The 16383-nt window shown below is 43.7% G+C and overlaps 3 protein-coding genes across 4 annotated transcripts in view; 2 read left to right on the plus strand and 1 right to left on the minus strand.

Annotated features, from left to right (window-relative positions):
• The window catches only part of Klb (klotho beta), a 34854-nt gene extending 33843 nt beyond the window's left edge, over positions 1–1011 (plus strand). Inside the window, exon 5 of the mRNA XM_021211134.1 lies at positions 306–1011. Coding sequence (XP_021066793.1) covers positions 306–694 — 389 coding nt within the window. The 3' untranslated portion in view covers positions 695–1011. The remainder of the gene's footprint in view (positions 1–305) is intronic.
• Positions 1012–4676: 3665 nt separating this feature from the next.
• Rpl9 (ribosomal protein L9) lies at positions 4677–7657 on the minus strand. The gene is made up of 8 exons (XM_021210812.2): positions 7601–7657; positions 7169–7215; positions 6963–7078; positions 6629–6724; positions 5775–5907; positions 5411–5491; positions 4895–5012; positions 4677–4755 (listed from the first exon to the last, which is right to left on the minus strand). Exons 2-7 carry the CDS (start codon positions 7212–7214, stop codon positions 4906–4908), a joined length of 579 nt encoding a protein of 192 aa, XP_021066471.1. The 5' UTR covers position 7215; positions 7601–7657; the 3' UTR covers positions 4677–4755; positions 4895–4905.
• Positions 7658–7721: 64 nt separating this feature from the next.
• Lias (lipoic acid synthetase) overlaps positions 7722–16383 on the plus strand; it is a 16487-nt gene continuing 7825 nt past the window's right edge. Inside the window, exons 1-7 of one of the 2 annotated variants that reach the window (XM_021210797.2) lie at positions 7722–7899; positions 8468–8637; positions 9890–9983; positions 11282–11362; positions 13507–13663; positions 13735–13792; positions 15702–15830. In XM_021210797.2, the coding sequence (XP_021066456.1) occupies positions 7855–7899; positions 8468–8637; positions 9890–9983; positions 11282–11362; positions 13507–13663; positions 13735–13792; positions 15702–15830 (734 nt within the window). In that variant the 5' untranslated portion in view covers positions 7722–7854. The remainder of the gene's footprint in view (positions 7900–8467; positions 8638–9889; positions 9984–11281; positions 11363–13506; positions 13664–13734; positions 13793–15701; positions 15831–16383) is intronic. The other variant, XM_029545425.1, reaches the window with a different exon arrangement.

The following is a 16383-nucleotide window of genomic DNA, read 5'->3' on the forward strand; positions in this document are numbered from 1 at the left end:
CATTGGATCCCATTACAGATGGTTGTGAGCCACCATGTGGTTGCTGGGAATTGAACTCAGAACCTCTGGAAGAGCAGTCAGTGCTCTTAACTGCTGAGCCATCTCTCCAACCCCGGAAAACTAAATTTTAAAAATTGTTTTATTTATTTATATTCCAAATGTTGCCCTGCTTCCCAGTCCCCGCCCTCCAAGAGTTCTTCACCCATCCCTCCTCCCCTTTGTCTCTGAGAGGGTGCCCCTCCCAATTTTTATTCAAAGATACTTTACTATCCATTTGTGCTCAACAATGTTTCTTTTTTTTTCAGCGTATCTCATTGACAAGGTCAGAATCAAAGGCTATTATGCATTCAAACTGACTGAAGAGAAATCTAAGCCTAGATTTGGATTTTTCACCTCTGACTTCAGAGCTAAATCCTCTGTCCGGTTCTATAGCGAGCTGATCAGCAGCAGTGGCTTCCCCCCTGAGCACAGGAGTCCTGCATGTGGTCAGCCTGCAGAAGGCGCAGAGTGCGCCGTTTGCTCATTTCTCGTGCAGAAGAAACCGCTAATCTTCTTCGGTTGCTGCTTCATCTCCACTCTGGTTGTATTGCTATCCATCACCATTTTTCATCATCGAAAGAGAAGAAAATTCCAGAAAGCAAGGAACTTACAAAATATACCATTGAAGAAAGGCCACAGCAGAGTTTTCAGCTAAACTGCCGTTTCTGTCATAGTTTCAAGATTCATTCACTCCAGTTCCATATACTGGTAACTTACAATCTGAGAGACAGCCGCAACCAAGGTGAAGACAATCGATGCCTTTGAAGTGTGGTTCAAATAATTCCTTCAGGTACTGACAATCAGTGAGTCCGTTCTCCGAGCTGAAGACACCCTGACAGTAACTCTGGGCATGACCCTAAACATTGCTTCAGGAAGTGTGAATCACAACTTCACATCCCTTTTTTTCTCTAGCTTTCTTCTGTAAATAACAATCACTATTCATGGTCAAGAAATTAATTTTAAAAAGTGAAATTTTGTTGTCTTAGACTTCATGGTTTAAGCCTATTTTGATGTCAATGTTGTTTTGAGACAGGTCTATTATGTAGCTCTGATTGTCATGGAACTTTTGAGGTAGACCAGGCTGGTCTCAACCTCACAAAAGGTGCACCTGCCTCAGCCTTCTGAGTACCGGGATCAAAGGTGTGCATCACCATACCTGCCCGGCTAAAACTATTTAAACTGGACAGCAAGTGACTTTCTCTTGTCACCTCTAACAAGGAACCCTCTGTTTGGTTAGGTCAGGGTTGTCCTCAGATGGAATGTACAAACACAACAGGGTTTTAGATCATGCCTGTCCATAGGTAGTTAAAGCATAAGCTAGAAAACTCACCAATGTTAGCTTTTCTCAAAAAAAAATTTTTTTTTTCAGGCACTTCTTAAACATCCAAGTTTGTGAGCTCTCTTACTGGACTAGTAATTTTTATTTTTATTTCTTTTTGTGGCAGGGTGAGTGGGTTCAAGACAGGGTTTTTCTGTGTAGCCCTGAGTGTCCTGATAATTGCTCTGTAGAGACCAAGCTGGCTGGAACTCAGATCCAACTGCCTCTGTCTCCCAAGTGCTGGGATTACAGGTGTGCAGCACTATGCCCAATTTGGACTTCTGACTTTAAAGGGGCTTCATGGGTGGAAAGATGGCTCAGCGGTTAAGAGAACTGGCTGTTCTTCCAAAGGACCCTGGTTCAATTCCCAGCACCCACATGGCAGCTCATAGCTGTAACTCCAGTTCTAAGAGACCTGACACCCTCACACAGACATACATATAGGCAGAACAGCAATGCACATAGAAAGATCCACAGGATAAAGGACAACTAGACCCAAGTATCTATGCAAATCTTGTTCTCTTGGCCTTATTGCATAGCAATTCCCATTTTAAAATAAACTGGCATTACCCCTACAACCCTAAAAACATTTTTTTTTTTAGGTGACAAGATTTTACACACTTAGCAAAGTTTAAAAGATGTAGATCGGGCTGGAGAAATGGCTCAGCGGTTAAGAGCACTGACTGCTCTTCCAAAGGTCCTGAGTTCAAATCCCAGCAACCACATGGTGGCTCACAACCACCCGTAATGAAATCTGATGCCCTCTTCTGGTGTGTCTGAAGTCAGCTACAGTGTACTTAAGATACAATAAATTAAAAAAAAAATGTTTAAAAAGATGTAGAACTTACTATGGATTATCAATAATGATCAAAGGACCATATCATTATTCATAGAGTCCTGCGTTGTCCCCAGAGCTTTCTAACCTGAAATGTCAAAGTGATTTTAACTGTATTTCAGATCTACCTATCCTGAGATATCAAACTTAAGGCATAATTAGGATTCTTTTTGTTTTTCAAGATAGAGTTTGTGTGTAGCACTGACTATCCTGGAACTCACTCTGTAGACCAGGCTGGCCTTCAACTCAAAAACCCACCTGCCTCTGCCTCCCAAATACTGGGATTAAAGGCATATACTACCACTGTCCCAATGTATTAAAATTCTTAGAATCAGCAATAATTTTAAAACAAAACCAAAGAGACAGCACATGAAAAAATGATAAAAAGCTGCTATTGGACTAGCCAAATCTAACAGCAGATCTATTTTCCTGCTCCTGATTACCACAACCACCTTTCCAGTTATAGCAGGTTCTTCTTAAAATGTGTATGGGTGTTTAGCCTGCATGTATATATGTACCACTTGTGTGCCCTTGAAAGCCAGAAAAGGTATCAGATCCCCTGTAACTGGAGTTACAGATGGATGAGCCAACACGTGGGTGCTGGAAACTAAACCTGGGTCCTCTATACAAACAGCCAGTGCTCATCAGCACTAAGCCATCTTTCTAAGTTTAGCAGTTCTGAAGTTTTAGGATGGCACACATTATAGTTGGCTAAACAACTGTACTGTTAGCCACATAAAAAAAGCTATAATTGCCGGGTGTGGTGGTGCACGCCTTTAATCCCAGCACTCGGGAGGCAGAGGCAGGTGGATTTCTGAGTTTGAGGCCAGCCTGGTCTACAAAGTGAGTTCCTTGAAAGATGCAGAAGGCAAAGAACTTGGAATCAACCCTTAATTCAGTTTTCTATTAATCATCACTTTTTGTTTTGTGAGACAGGGCCTCACCTATTGTACAGCCCAAGCCGGACTTAAGCATTATATATAATCTCAGGATAACCTCCTCACCCTCCTGCCTCAACTCCACTGCAGGGGCTACAGGAATGTAACCACATACCCAACTAAAACCTTCACTGTTTAACCATGTGTTCTCATTAAGCTAAGCTCACAACTCCTTCCTTGCTGATTTCCCCAAATGTCAAGTCCCTAGGCCAATGTTTTCTTGATGCCACACTTGGGGGATGGAGGAGCATATGAAAATCATTAGCTCATGATCTAGTGATATACCAAGTTCTAACTCAACTGAGTAGCTGCAGGCTCAGAACCTGCCAACTCAACCTGGTTCATTTTGGGTCGGGGCGGTCTCCTGGAGTTACCAGAAAATGAGTAGGAAATGCTCTCGACCAGCCCAGACATTCCAATTTCCAGTTATACTTAAGGCAGAGTTGGAGATGGAGGATACTACAGTGCTGCCCTTGCAGTTTTAGATCTCAGCACTCACAACTACAAGTGGTGACAATCCTAGCTCCAGGGAAACTCCTCTGGATACCCAGAAATACAGCACAGGCAGCTAGACTGGGCAGTACCTGTACCCTAGCTCTGGGGAAGGCACGTCTCAAATGCACGGCAAAAGGGCAACACAGAGACACTAATTGCACACATAAAGGACTTGTTTCAAGCCTATTAAAAGCTGGGTGTTGGGGCTGGCAAGATGGCTCAGCAGGTAAGTACGCTGCTACTTTTGTGATGCTGAGCAACCACATGGTGGTTCACCACCACCTGTAATGATATTTGAGGCCTTCTTCTGGCATGTCTGAAGACAGCTACAGTGTACTTACATATAATAAATCTTTGGGCCAGAACAAGCAAGGACTGAGCGAGCGGGGTTGACTGGAGCAAGTAGTTCAATTCCCAACAACCACATGAAGGCTCACAATACTCTGTACCCTACAGTGCAATCATAAATAAATCTTAAAAAAAAAAAAAAAAGCCGGATGTTTTACTTGCCTGTGATCCAAGCAGCAAGTAGGTAGAGACAAGGTGGAGCCTGAGGCCATCAAAGCAGACAGCCTTCTCCAAGAAGTTACAGGTCTGGGACTAATAGTGTTGTGCCTAGCACTCACAAGTTCTGGGTTGACTAGTCACTCCCAGGTGGGTGGGCAAGTAATTCACACAAGCACCAGGTCTGTTACAGCTAGAATCCTATACTCAAAGCCTGCAACAACAGGTTCATTACTGTGCTAGATTTACAACTCTACAAAGATAACACTGAGAACTTACAAAGAAATCATCACAACCTGTATTTTCCAGTTCTTACTGAGACACATCTGCCCACCCAATAGTCAATATTATGCCTAGGTCAAAGTCAAGCACCCCAAAGCGTTACACCCAGTGAATATCCTCGAGGAAGGTTGGTTGCCTGTCACTGCTATTTTAAGCAATTGTTTCCATGGGGGAAAAAAAATTAAAAAAAAAAACAACAAAAACACGCTGTTGCTGGAGTATCAGCTGACCCATTAAGTAATCAGAAAAGACAAGGACACACAAATCAATATATAAATCTTTTATTCTCCCAAAAGAGCCCAAATTGTACTTGCAATCAGGATCTCGTTTCTGGAGTCAGGAAACTGTAAAAAACAAACAAACAAACAAACAAACAAACAAACATGTAAGCCTTCTGTCAATATTCTTGCCCAGAAAGTTCTTTGAACCTCTTCAGCACACTGCGCTCATCTGAAGCAGTCAGCTGCAGACAGGGGCACCCACCTGAGGCCTCCTCACTCATCAGGCTGCTGCACGGTTCCCTTCTCAGACACATAGATGCCGTCCAAAAACTTCCTGATATCCTTGTTTTTAACTGTTGTGGCCTGCTGAATCAGGGCGGCTACACAGGACACAAAAAAGGACATAAAAAGCCATTATTTCACTAGCCAAATTCATCTTATTCAAGCCTAACTAACTCAATCCCTCGAGGCTACGCAGGAGGGACACCTTCACTGTCCTTGGATCCCAACTGAGCAGTGGCATACACACCCCAACATAGGCATAAAATCACTTTCCCAACAATGCCAGCCATTGCTACCCATTTTGAATTTCATCTACGAGCAGTGCATGCACAACCATTTTGTACTCATGATACAAAGCACAGTATACAATTACATACAGAACAGATTCACAATGATTTCCTTCCTATTTCTAGTAAGTTTTGAAACAGAAATCAGACCTGCCTGCATTCAACCTTAAGGCTCAGATGTTATCATCTGTTATGACAAATATACACACCTGAATTTGAAACAAGTTCAATATCATTTCCTTCAAGGATTAATTCGTCCTTCTGGGCTTGAGAGACAGAACAAGCAACACCTGAAAGAGTTGTGTATTCAACAGCGTTAACACGAGATCTCACAAACACACCCTGTTATCTCAGATAACAAAACAAATGAGACTCCCAGATGCCACAAAAAGCTGCTGTATCCTACAACTATTTCAGCATACTCCCTCTTCAGGAAAACCTCAAGCTGTCAGAACCACCAAAGGAGCCAACGCTGAAATAGTGTTCCCCGCACCCAAACACTAAGGCTCCATCAAGACCCAAGGACAAAGAACTGCAGCAACCTCCCCACCACTCCTGAAGGCCCACACATACCCGTCCTCATCCGAACCCTGCGGATGTATTTTTCACCCAAGAAATTTCGGATTTCAACCAAAGACCCATTCTCCTGGATAACGACGTTGATGGGGAAGTGAGCATACACAGAGCGCATCTTGTAACGGAAGCCCTGCATTTAAACAAGCAACCGTGAGCGTCTTGAACAAACTCAGTTTTCGGTTCAGGCTGGCTTAGATTTTGAGATTCCTCTTCTTCAGCTTCCCCAGGCTGAATTTAGAGTCGGCTCTAAATTCCCTAAGGTGCTTTTGTTGTATTGTGGAAATTTAATATACACACCCTATCCACCATATGCAAATTTCAACACATTCCTAAAGCTCCGGGAGAAGCTTCTGCTTTACTATCTCATCCTTTCAAGGAGTGCACAAGATCCTCATTTTTGGCATTAGAATATCTGTGGAGTTACTACAGACAGATAATAAGGGACTCCAGACTCTGAAGCTGAATAAAAGGCCCAGTCACTCCTAGAAACTAGGAGCAACAGGGTGCATGCATGAAACAACACTTCTTCAGCATTAACTGTATTTTGGGAAAAAGGATCTAGAACAGTAACTTCAGATATGCACAAGTCATATCTTTTCTATCCATGATTCCCAAACATACCAACTAGTACTCTTGTCTCCACTATATATTATCTACCAACAAACAAAACCCCTGAAACACAAGGAGGTGGCACCCAGCAAATTCCTCGGTCTGATCTGTGTTAACCCACCCCCCAGTATCTCAAAGTGCCTCGTTCATAGGAGTACAGTCCATCCTGGCCCTAGGCATTTATATACACCCAAGGAAACTCATCCAAAGGGTTAAAAGGGTAGCGTGGGGGTCTGGCTTACCAGTGTAACACCCTTGATCATGTTCTGAACATGACTGCAGATGGTTCTGACGGTGGCCAGTTCCTTTCTGTTACCCCACCATTTGTCAACCCGGAGCTGAAACGCAACAACTTTAGAATCAAAGCACAGCTCTCTTAGCTGGCGAGTACAAGCACGCAAAGTACAAATGCATCGTAGGTCACACGCACAGGACACACTAGAGGGGCGATACACCCACCACCACCAAACCCTGAGAACACAACCAAATTCACTCAGAAAAGAACCCACCGGGCTTAACGACATTGGATCGTTACAAACAAGCACCCGAAACATCGGAAGACACTTAAGTTCTTACCCTTTTCTTCTTCTTTCCAAGGAGACTCAGCTCCACGTTGATGTGATTGAAGTCCCTCCGCAGAGTCCCCCTGGGGCCCTTCACAATGACTGTGCGCCCCTTCAGAGTGATTTCGACTAGGAAAGAGAGAAGGGGAACTCGTGAGACCACGGGCCGGGGGCTTATGCAGGAAGCCGTCAGAGGCGGTCGGGAAGCCGCCTACTCACCCTTCTCGGGGATGTCGACCGTCTGATTGCTGAGAATGGTCTTCATCCTGCAACACAGACACCGCGTGAGAGGGTTGCGGCGGGGGACGCTCTACACCCGAGACCGGGGGGCGGTCCGCTCCCAACGGGGATCGCCAGCTAGGAAACCCGGCGACAAAGACACAGGTAAGTAGGTCCAGGACAAGGACCGGACCGGGGATCCGGGAGGAGCGTAAGGAAGCACGGCCCCGTGCGCCATGGCGCAAGGGCTACGGCCGGGATGGGCCCGAAAGCCCGTACGCCACTTCCAGCTCGCGCCACCAAATCCCAAGGACGCACATCGTGCTGGGGGACAGTCGGGACAAAGCCTCGGGGCATCGGCTCCATGCCGCCGGGGTCCCCGTGAGAGGATGGGTTCAGATTCCCGGGGCACCCGGTCCCTAAACGTCTCACCTCGCAGTAGATGGGGCAAAGAGAGAACGTCCTTCGTCATCACGTTCTTGTAATGCGTCAGGGCCCTGCGGGTCGCGTCACGACCCGAGCGACGGCTTCCAGGCGGAACGACTCGATCGCCGAGCTAGTCAAGTCGCGCCGGTCGGCGACGACGTGTCGCGTCATGAGTCAAGCGACGAGTTGTTGGACGCCTCCTGTTCCGGGGGTGCTGGTCCCTCCGTCCCTTGACCCTCCTGAAACCTAAAAGTGGGGGGATGGCTCTACGCTGCTGGGATGCAGCTCGCAGCCTGGGGTTCCGGGTGAGCGACGGGAACGCCATTGCTTGACCTAAGTTCAGAACTAGGGAAATTGTTCCAGATATCCTTTTTAAAAGCCCTGACAGCCGTGGATTATCTTAATTATTGCAAACTTGTGGACAACATATTTTTAGTACCTGTTTTAGGAATAGAAGACGTGAAAACGTGGCATGTTAAGTCACCCTCTAAGGTTTTGTAACCTATATTTAGCGGTTAACTTTGATCTGAGTCCCACTTTTTTCTCGTTTGTCAGGGCTGAGCGTCCATCAGGGTCCCTGTAACCTAGGCTGGCCTGAAACTAAATTAGACCAAAGACTCCTCCTCACTCTGCCTCCTCTGACTGCTGGATGACCTGTTTGAGCCGCCGTGGTTTGCGGTTCTTTGACCTTGAGTCTTTTTTTTTTTTTTTTTTTTTTTTTTTTTTTTTCAGATTCTGATCTATGTAGTTTAAGCTCTTAAATCGTTTTACATCATTTCTGAATCAGTTTCTTTAGCTTTGGTATTATAATGGGTTAAAGCTAAATTATTCCAGAGTCTACTGAGTGAATGCTGTACTGAACCCTTTCTGTAGATATTTGGAAGATATGCGCGCACGGTTAGAGCATTAAGTTCTTTGCCAGATAAGAAAAAGGAATTTTTGCATAATGGACCAGACCTTCAAGATTTCGTCTCTGGTGATCTTGCAGACAAGAGTACATGGGATGAATATAAAGGAAACTTAAAGCGCCAGAAAGGAGAAAGGTAATTGAACATTAGAGACCGCGTTGCTTTGGTGCATTGTTTTTTTAAACAAGCCTTGTAGTAGATTTTTCTGTACCCTTTGGCCATTTTTCTTCATCCTTCCTAAAATGACCTGACCATTTTATGCTGCCATAACCCATTTTATATCTAGCATCTAATCGAGAAAGTATAGGTTTTCCTCTTGATAGTTATTTTATTTATTTGGGTTTTTGGTTTCTCTGTGTAGCCCTGGCTGTCCTGGAATTCTCTCTGTAGACCAGGCTGGCCTCGAACTCAGAGATCCATTTTCCTCTTCCTCCTGAGTGCTGCAATTGAAAGCGCGCACCACCACCACCTGGCTCACTTTATTGATTTATACCTTCATATAATTTTACTTGTTAATGGGTATTGATCATCTAACTTACTCTTTGTTTGTTTGAGATGGGGACTCACTATTTGTTCCTGGCTAACCTGGAACTCACTATGTAGGCCAGGCTGGCCTCAAACTCAGAACCGAGATCCGCCTGTCTCTGCCTCCTAGGAGCTGGGATTAAAGGTGTGCACCTCCACGATCGGCTCTAACTTGTTTGCATATAGCCTTTGATGACTTTATCTTAACTGTTTTTTAATGATGTAAGGTTGCCTGGCAAGCAGATGCCAGATTCCTAGCAACACAGTAAACAAATAATAACAGAAGACTCAAAAATGCTTATCTATCAGCTTCTAGATCAGAAGTGAATAGTCAGGGAAATCAAGGCTGTTCTTTTTTGTTGTTGTTTTCATTTCTTGGTTTCCTTTAAATCAGAGTTTCATCTATGTAGTCTGGGCTAGCCTTGAAATCACTGTGTAATTAGATTAGACCTTGAGATCCTGTTCCTCCTACAGCATCACAGATGTGAACCACTGAAACCAGCCAACTGTCTGCGTTTATTAAGGACTAGAATGCAGGATAAATGGTGTGCAGTTAGGTTCTTTCCTTGTACTGAGTTACTATAGTAATTTGTAGTATTCATAGGTAAGAATATGCTAAAACCTGTATCCTTCCTTCAGTTAGAACAGTAGAGCAGTGCAAGTTTCAGGGTAGGTATAAGCCTAGCACCCCCTTAGACTCTGTTATCAGGGTTTTCGAAAGCAGCTTAAACAGACCTAAATTTTTGTCTTTGTTCTTATCACTCCGATGGGATTGAGTTAGTTCAGAAATACAGAAAAGGCTATCCTGGGAAACACACTTTCCACAGGTTGGTAATGGACCATTCTTTCTGGCTTTCCCTAGGTTAAGACTACCTCCGTGGTTAAAGACAAAGATACCCATGGGTAAAAATTACAATAAACTGAAAAATACGTTGCGGAATTTAAATCTCCACACAGTAAGTGGCCAGTGTATTTCCTCTCTGTTTTACCCATGTTTGTAAAGGATTTTTTTTTTTTTTTTTAATATGGTCTCATGAGATAGCATAGGCTGGTCTGGAACAAACTGTATAAGCCTGTTTGTTTTCAAACTTGTGATTCTCCTGCCTTAACTTCCTGGGTGCGTGGATTATAAAATGGGTGGTGCCAGGTGAGACCAAAAAGAAATAATTAATGAGTATATAAAGATTAGCAAGGAAAGCAGATGAAGATGAAAAGTGAAGTGTTATCAACAGTAATAAAAACATACATAGACGTGTAGGGGCCGGGAGTGTATCCTAGTGGTGTCTTACTGTGAGTAAAACCAAATCTAATTTTCCTATAAGAAAAACAAACAGTAGGGCCGGGCGTGGTGGTGCACGCCTTTAATCCCAGCACTCGGGAGGCAGAGGCAGGCGGATTTCTAAGTTCAGGGCCAGCCTGGTCTACAGAGTGAGTTCCAGGACAGCCAGGGCTATACAGATAAACCCTGTCTCGAAAAACCAAAAAAAAAAAAAAAAAAAAAAAAAGAAAGAAAGAAAGAAAAACAAACAGTGATTACATTTCTTCTGCACTCTTTGGAGATGTAGGCAGTGGTTAAGAGCACTGGCTGCTCTCCCAGAGACACTAGGTTTGATTCCCAGCACACATGTGGCAGCTCATAACCATTTCTAGTTATGGAGTGAAACCAACTCTAGTTTCTGGGGATCTAACATTCTCTCCTGGACTGTTTTGACACAAGGCATGCATGTGGTTCACAGATATACACACAGACAAGAAACCGATACACAGAAAATTAGAATAAAAGTAATCTTTTTTTTTTTTCTCCTTTTTTGGTTTTTCAAGACAGAGTTTCTTTGCATAGCCCTGGTTGTCCTGGATCTCACCATGTAGACCAGGTTGGCCTCCTGCATATGCGCCTGCTTCTGCCTCCCAAGTGTTGGCACTAAAGGCATGCACCACCACCACCCAGCTAATAAAAGTAATCTTTTTTGTTGTTGTTAAAGATTTATTTATTTATTATATGTNAGTACACTGTAGCTGTCTTCAGACACTCCAGAAGAAGGTGTCAGACCTCATTATGGAGGGCTGTGAGCCACTATGTGGTTGCTGGGATTTAAACTCAGGACCTTCAGAAGAGCAGTCGCTCTTAACTGCTGAGCCATCTCTCCAGCCCTAATAAAAGTAATCTTAAGAAGAAAAGGCAAGAACACTTAAAATACCTAATACTTCATTCTTGGAGGTCCTTTGAGTCTGATGTATCGTTTCCCTTTCACAGGTGTGTGAGGAAGCCCGGTGTCCCAACATTGGAGAGTGTTGGGGAGGTGGGGAATATGCTACAGCCACAGCCACGATCATGGTAAGGCAGCCTGGTCTCTACAGCTCAGTTCAGGCATGGTACAGAGATGTCGGTGCCCTCTTCCTAAAAACGTGTACTGTGAACACCCAGTGAGACTCTTACCACATTTATAAAATGTTTATAAATTCACAAAGAGAGAACCTGGCCGTCTTGACACTTGTTGTAACTTCACTCTCTCTGAATTAATCAGTTATTGATTCTTCTTGTATCTGTATCTGATATCGAACTCTTTGGCGCCTTAGGGTATATGTTTTTATTAACGTTTGGAAATATTTTTCATATTTATTTGCTTTGTGTATTTTTTTTCTGTCTCATCTATTTAACAAGTGGTACTTCTCTCGTAACTCCACGCAGATCTGCGTGTTCATCTTTTGATTGAATATATCTTCAGGCCCGGCCAGATGGCTCGATGGGTAAAATCACGTGCCGTCAAGCCTGGTAACCTGAGTTACCCACAGGACCCACCAGTGGGAGGAGAAGACCGGTTCCCATCTGCCGTTCTCTTATGTCCTGGTGTATGCCCACAAGATAAATAAAGGTGTCATTTAAAAAAGTATATTTTCAGCTGGGCAGTGGTGATGCACATCCTGAATCCCAGCACTCAGGAGGCAGAGGCAGGCGGATTTCTGAGTTCGAGGCCATCCTGGTCTACAGAGTGAGTTCTAGGACAGCCAGGGCTACACAGAGAAATCCTGTCTCAAAATTAAAAAAGAAAAAATTCTTTTTCAAATTATTTCTTGTTGATTATTGAATTGTGAGGAATCTTTACAAACTATGAGTACGTTGTAAAGAAGCACGATAGAGCAGATGACCTCTGCTTAGAGTCTAGAACTTTGGCTTCTTCACAAACTCTACGTTGTGATCCCATTATTTCATTTTATTTCTACTTTGTTTGAAATAGGATTTCTTTATATAGCCCTGGATGGCCTGGAACTCACTCTGTAGACCAGGCTAGCCTCAAACTCAGAGATCCGCCTGTTTCTGCCTCCCAAGTGCTGGGATTAAAGGTGTGCACTACCACACCCAGCTTAATTATTCTTAATTTTGAGTATGTGTATGTAAGTGCAGGTGCATGTAGAGGTTTACTCAACGTAGGTGCTGGGAGCTGAACTTGGGACTTCTGAAAGAACTCAGAAACACTAAGCCGTCTCCCATTTAAATTCTGAGACTGAGTCTCATTGTGGTACCCAGGCTGACCTTGAATTCATGATCTTCTTGCCTCAACTTCTTTGGTGCTAGGATTACAGGCGTGTATCAACACACTTGGCTTTATTTATTTATTTATTTATTTTGATTTTTTTGAGACAGGGTTTCTATGTGTAGCCCTGGCTGTCCTGTAACTCACTCTGTAGACCAGGCTGGCCTCGAACTCAGAAATCTGCCTGCCTCTGCCTCCCAAGTCTGGGACTAAAGGCATGTGCCACCACCGCCCAGCCAACACACTTGGCTTTAAGTTGAAATTCTGTTGTTGATGATGATGGCGGTGGCGATGATGATGCTCATGTACATGTGGAGATATGTGTGGAAGTCAGAGAACAGCTTTGTGGAGTCTGTTCTTCCCGCCTTTACACGGGGCCTGGGAATCAAACTAAGGTCAGTTGCTTGGCAAGTGCTTTTCCCCACTAGCCATTTTGCTGGCCCCTTAAATTATAAACTTATCTGTTCCCTCCTGGTCCCACACCCCCTCCAGTCCCCTTAACACTTACTTGTGTGTATCCTTTCTTTTTCCACATAAATCTGTATTTCTTAATCAGATATCATTTAATATCATTTAATCTTGAATGTTTTGGATTGCTTTTCTTTCTTTCTTTCTTTCTTTCTTTCTTTCTTTCTTTTTTTTTTTAAGATTTATTTATTTGTCTTATGTATGCGAGTGCACTATCCCTGTCTTTAGACACACCAGAAGAGGGCATTGGATCTCATTACAGATGGTTGGGGGCCACCATGTGGTTGCTGAGAATTGAACTCAGGACCTCTGGAAGAGAAACCAGTGCCCTTAACCTCAGAGCCATCTCTCCAGCCCTTTGGATTTCTTACACACAGAACCAGTCTGATTACATTCTTTGCCATATATTTTCAGCATTGTATTCTTTGGGGGGAGGTCATCTGCCTACTTGATACAAATTGTGACATCTCTATTCTAGTTGATGGGGGACACATGCACAAGAGGTTGCAGATTTTGTTCTGTTAAGACCGCAAGAAATCCCCCTCCATTGGATGCCAATGAGCCCGACAATACAGCCAAAGCAATTGCAGAGTGGGGTCTGGATTATGTTGTCCTGACGTCGGTGGATCGAGATGGTTAGTAGCGTGTCACTGTGGCTTTAGCTAAGTTGTGGCATAGCTTGAACAGTAGCTTCTTTTCCTTCTAGATGTGGTAGACGGGGGAGCTGAGCACATCGCCAAGACCGTGTCATGCTTGAAGGAAAGGTACTTGTTTACTTGTTTTACATTTGTTAATGTAAATCTTGAATATTCTCTCTCTCTCTCTCTCTCTCTCTCTCTCTCTCTCTCTCTCTCTCTAAGAAATCATGTACTGCTATTGCAGAAGACCTGGGTTCAGTTCCTGGTTCCTGATAACTATCCTAACTCCACAGGGAATCCAGCACCCACTTCTGGCCCCTGTGGGCACTGGGCATACACTGAATGCATATAAACATACAAGCAGGTAAAACACACAGAAAGTGGAAATAAATAGATCTCTAGGGGGCTGGAGAGATGGCTTAGCAGTTAAGAGCACTGACTGTTCTTCCAAAGGTCCTGAGTTCAAATCCCAGCAACCACATGATGGCTCACAACCACCCATAATGAGATCTGACTCTCTTCTAGACAAGATCTGACACCCTCTTCTGGAGTGTCTGAAGACAGCTACAGTGTACTTACATATAATAAATAAATAAATCTTTAAAAAAATAGATCTCTAGAAGAAGAAAAAGCCTAAAGTAAAATGAGATAAATACCATCATTGTAAAATACATGTCTAGACAGTTTTCATTTTTATCTATCTGACCTGCCAATTTTACTCACAGTCTACATTAAAATTTTTTTTAAAAATTCCATTCATTTCAAGAACATTAAAAAGGAACAAAGTTCAACAGATTGGTGGCACATGCCTTTAATCCCCCTCAAGAGCAGAGACAGGAAGACCTCTGAATTTAAGGCCAGCCTGGTCTACATAGCAAACTCCAAACCAGCCAGGGCTGCACAGTGAGACTCTGGCTCTAAAGACAAAAGGAGCTAAGTCATTTCTGTAACTTGGTGCTAGTGTAAGGTCTAGTGTGATAACACATGCTTTTCCACTGATACCCCAGGGGTTTTTTGTTTGTTTGTTTTTTTAATTATGGTTCAAAAAATATATTTTGTATTTTTCAGCTCACAAAATTTCTTTCACAAGCCATTAATGCATGTCAGGTGCGATTTTTAAAAAGTCAGTTTCAGAGTCACACACTATGATCTTTCAGCATCTTCCGTTCCCAAGGAGACAAGTGTGGTCTTTCCTATCTATTCTCCGGGAACAGCTGCACTCTCCTTTTGGGTTCGCAAACAGCTCTGTGACCTAGTTCATAATATAGTGCTTCACTAGATAAACACAGCCACCATAGAAACCAGAAGATTAATGTTTGGTTGGTAATTCATCGAAAAAACAAAAAACCAAAACAAAACAAAACTCATGATTCAGCAAACCCAGAAACAGCTTTTGAAGCTCAGAGCATGGTGAGGTTTTTGCCAAGGGGCAGTGAGGAGGACAGTGTGTGGTGAATTACAGAAAAAAGCAAAGTTGAAGAAGGTGGCATTGTGACCACAGAAGAGACATCCCAATCTGTTTTCCAAGCAGTAAAATAATGATAGTAATTATGGGTTTTTTTTTGTTTTGTTTTGTTTTGTTTGTTTGGTTGGTTGGTTGGTTTTTCGAGACAGGGTTTCTCTGTGTAGCCCTGGCTGTCCTGGAACTCACTTTGCAGACCAGGCTGGCCTCGAACTCAGAAATCCACCTGCCTCTGCCTCCCTTTAATCCCTCTACTGGGATTAAAGGCGTGCGCCACCACACCCGGCTGGTAATTATGTTTTATATTTTGGTTCCTTTAAATGATTTTGTTTTTTAATCATCTACTCCAATTGGGTTTAAACATCAGCTTCTACTGTTCTGTCTAAAGGTAGACATCCTGGTCATGCTGTGCATACACTTCACTCTTCTGAGGGTTTTCACTTAGTTGCTCACCTAGGGCAATTCTGTGTCCGTGCCTTCCTTACAAGATCCAAGGACTGCCAACGGTGCCGGTGTGTGGGTGACAGACCTGCCAGCTCTTGTCCTCAGTTTACTGCTTGCCTTTCCTCCTAGGAATCCAAAAATCCTCGTGGAATGCCTCACCCCGGACTTCCGAGGAGATCTGAGAGCGGTGGAAAAGGTGGCTCTGTCTGGATTAGACGTGTATGCGCATAATGTGGAGACTGTTCCAGAATTACAGAGGTGATTGCATGTCAGTGGATCACCGCGTGCTGTGAACCCCCACTTCACAGCTGCTCCTTCCTTTCCCTCCCCTCTTCTTCTTTTGCTCCTTTCATTCAGTTCTTTTTTCACAAATTAGTAGAAAATCAGAAAAGATAGCTGCCAAGAGTGAGTGGCCGAGAGCTAGAGACATTGCTCAGTAACTAAGAGCACACGTGCATCTCTGAAGGCAGCACCCCTGCACGTGCATCTCTGAAGGCAGCATCGTTACACAGGCATTGAATTGTGGTTTCCCCCCAAAGAATACTTATGAAATGGAAAATGATATAGCAGAAAAAAATCACTGTGTTAAATCTTCTAAAAAGTAGAGAGGATGTCTGTCGGTGACACTGCCCTATAATCCCAGAGCTTAGAAGGCTGAGGCAGGAGATCAAAAGTTTGGGAACCAGCCTGGGCTATACCTTTTCTTTTAAAAAAGCCCAGAGTGGCCGGGCCTGGTGGCACATGCCTTTAATCCCAGCACTCGGGAGGCAGAGGCAGGCGGATTTCTGAGTTCGAGGCCAGCCTGGTCTAC

The sequence above is a fragment of the Mus pahari genome, chromosome 13 (genome assembly GCF_900095145.1).
Source record: "Mus pahari chromosome 13, PAHARI_EIJ_v1.1, whole genome shotgun sequence".
Classification (NCBI taxonomy): domain Eukaryota; kingdom Metazoa; phylum Chordata; class Mammalia; order Rodentia; family Muridae; genus Mus; species Mus pahari.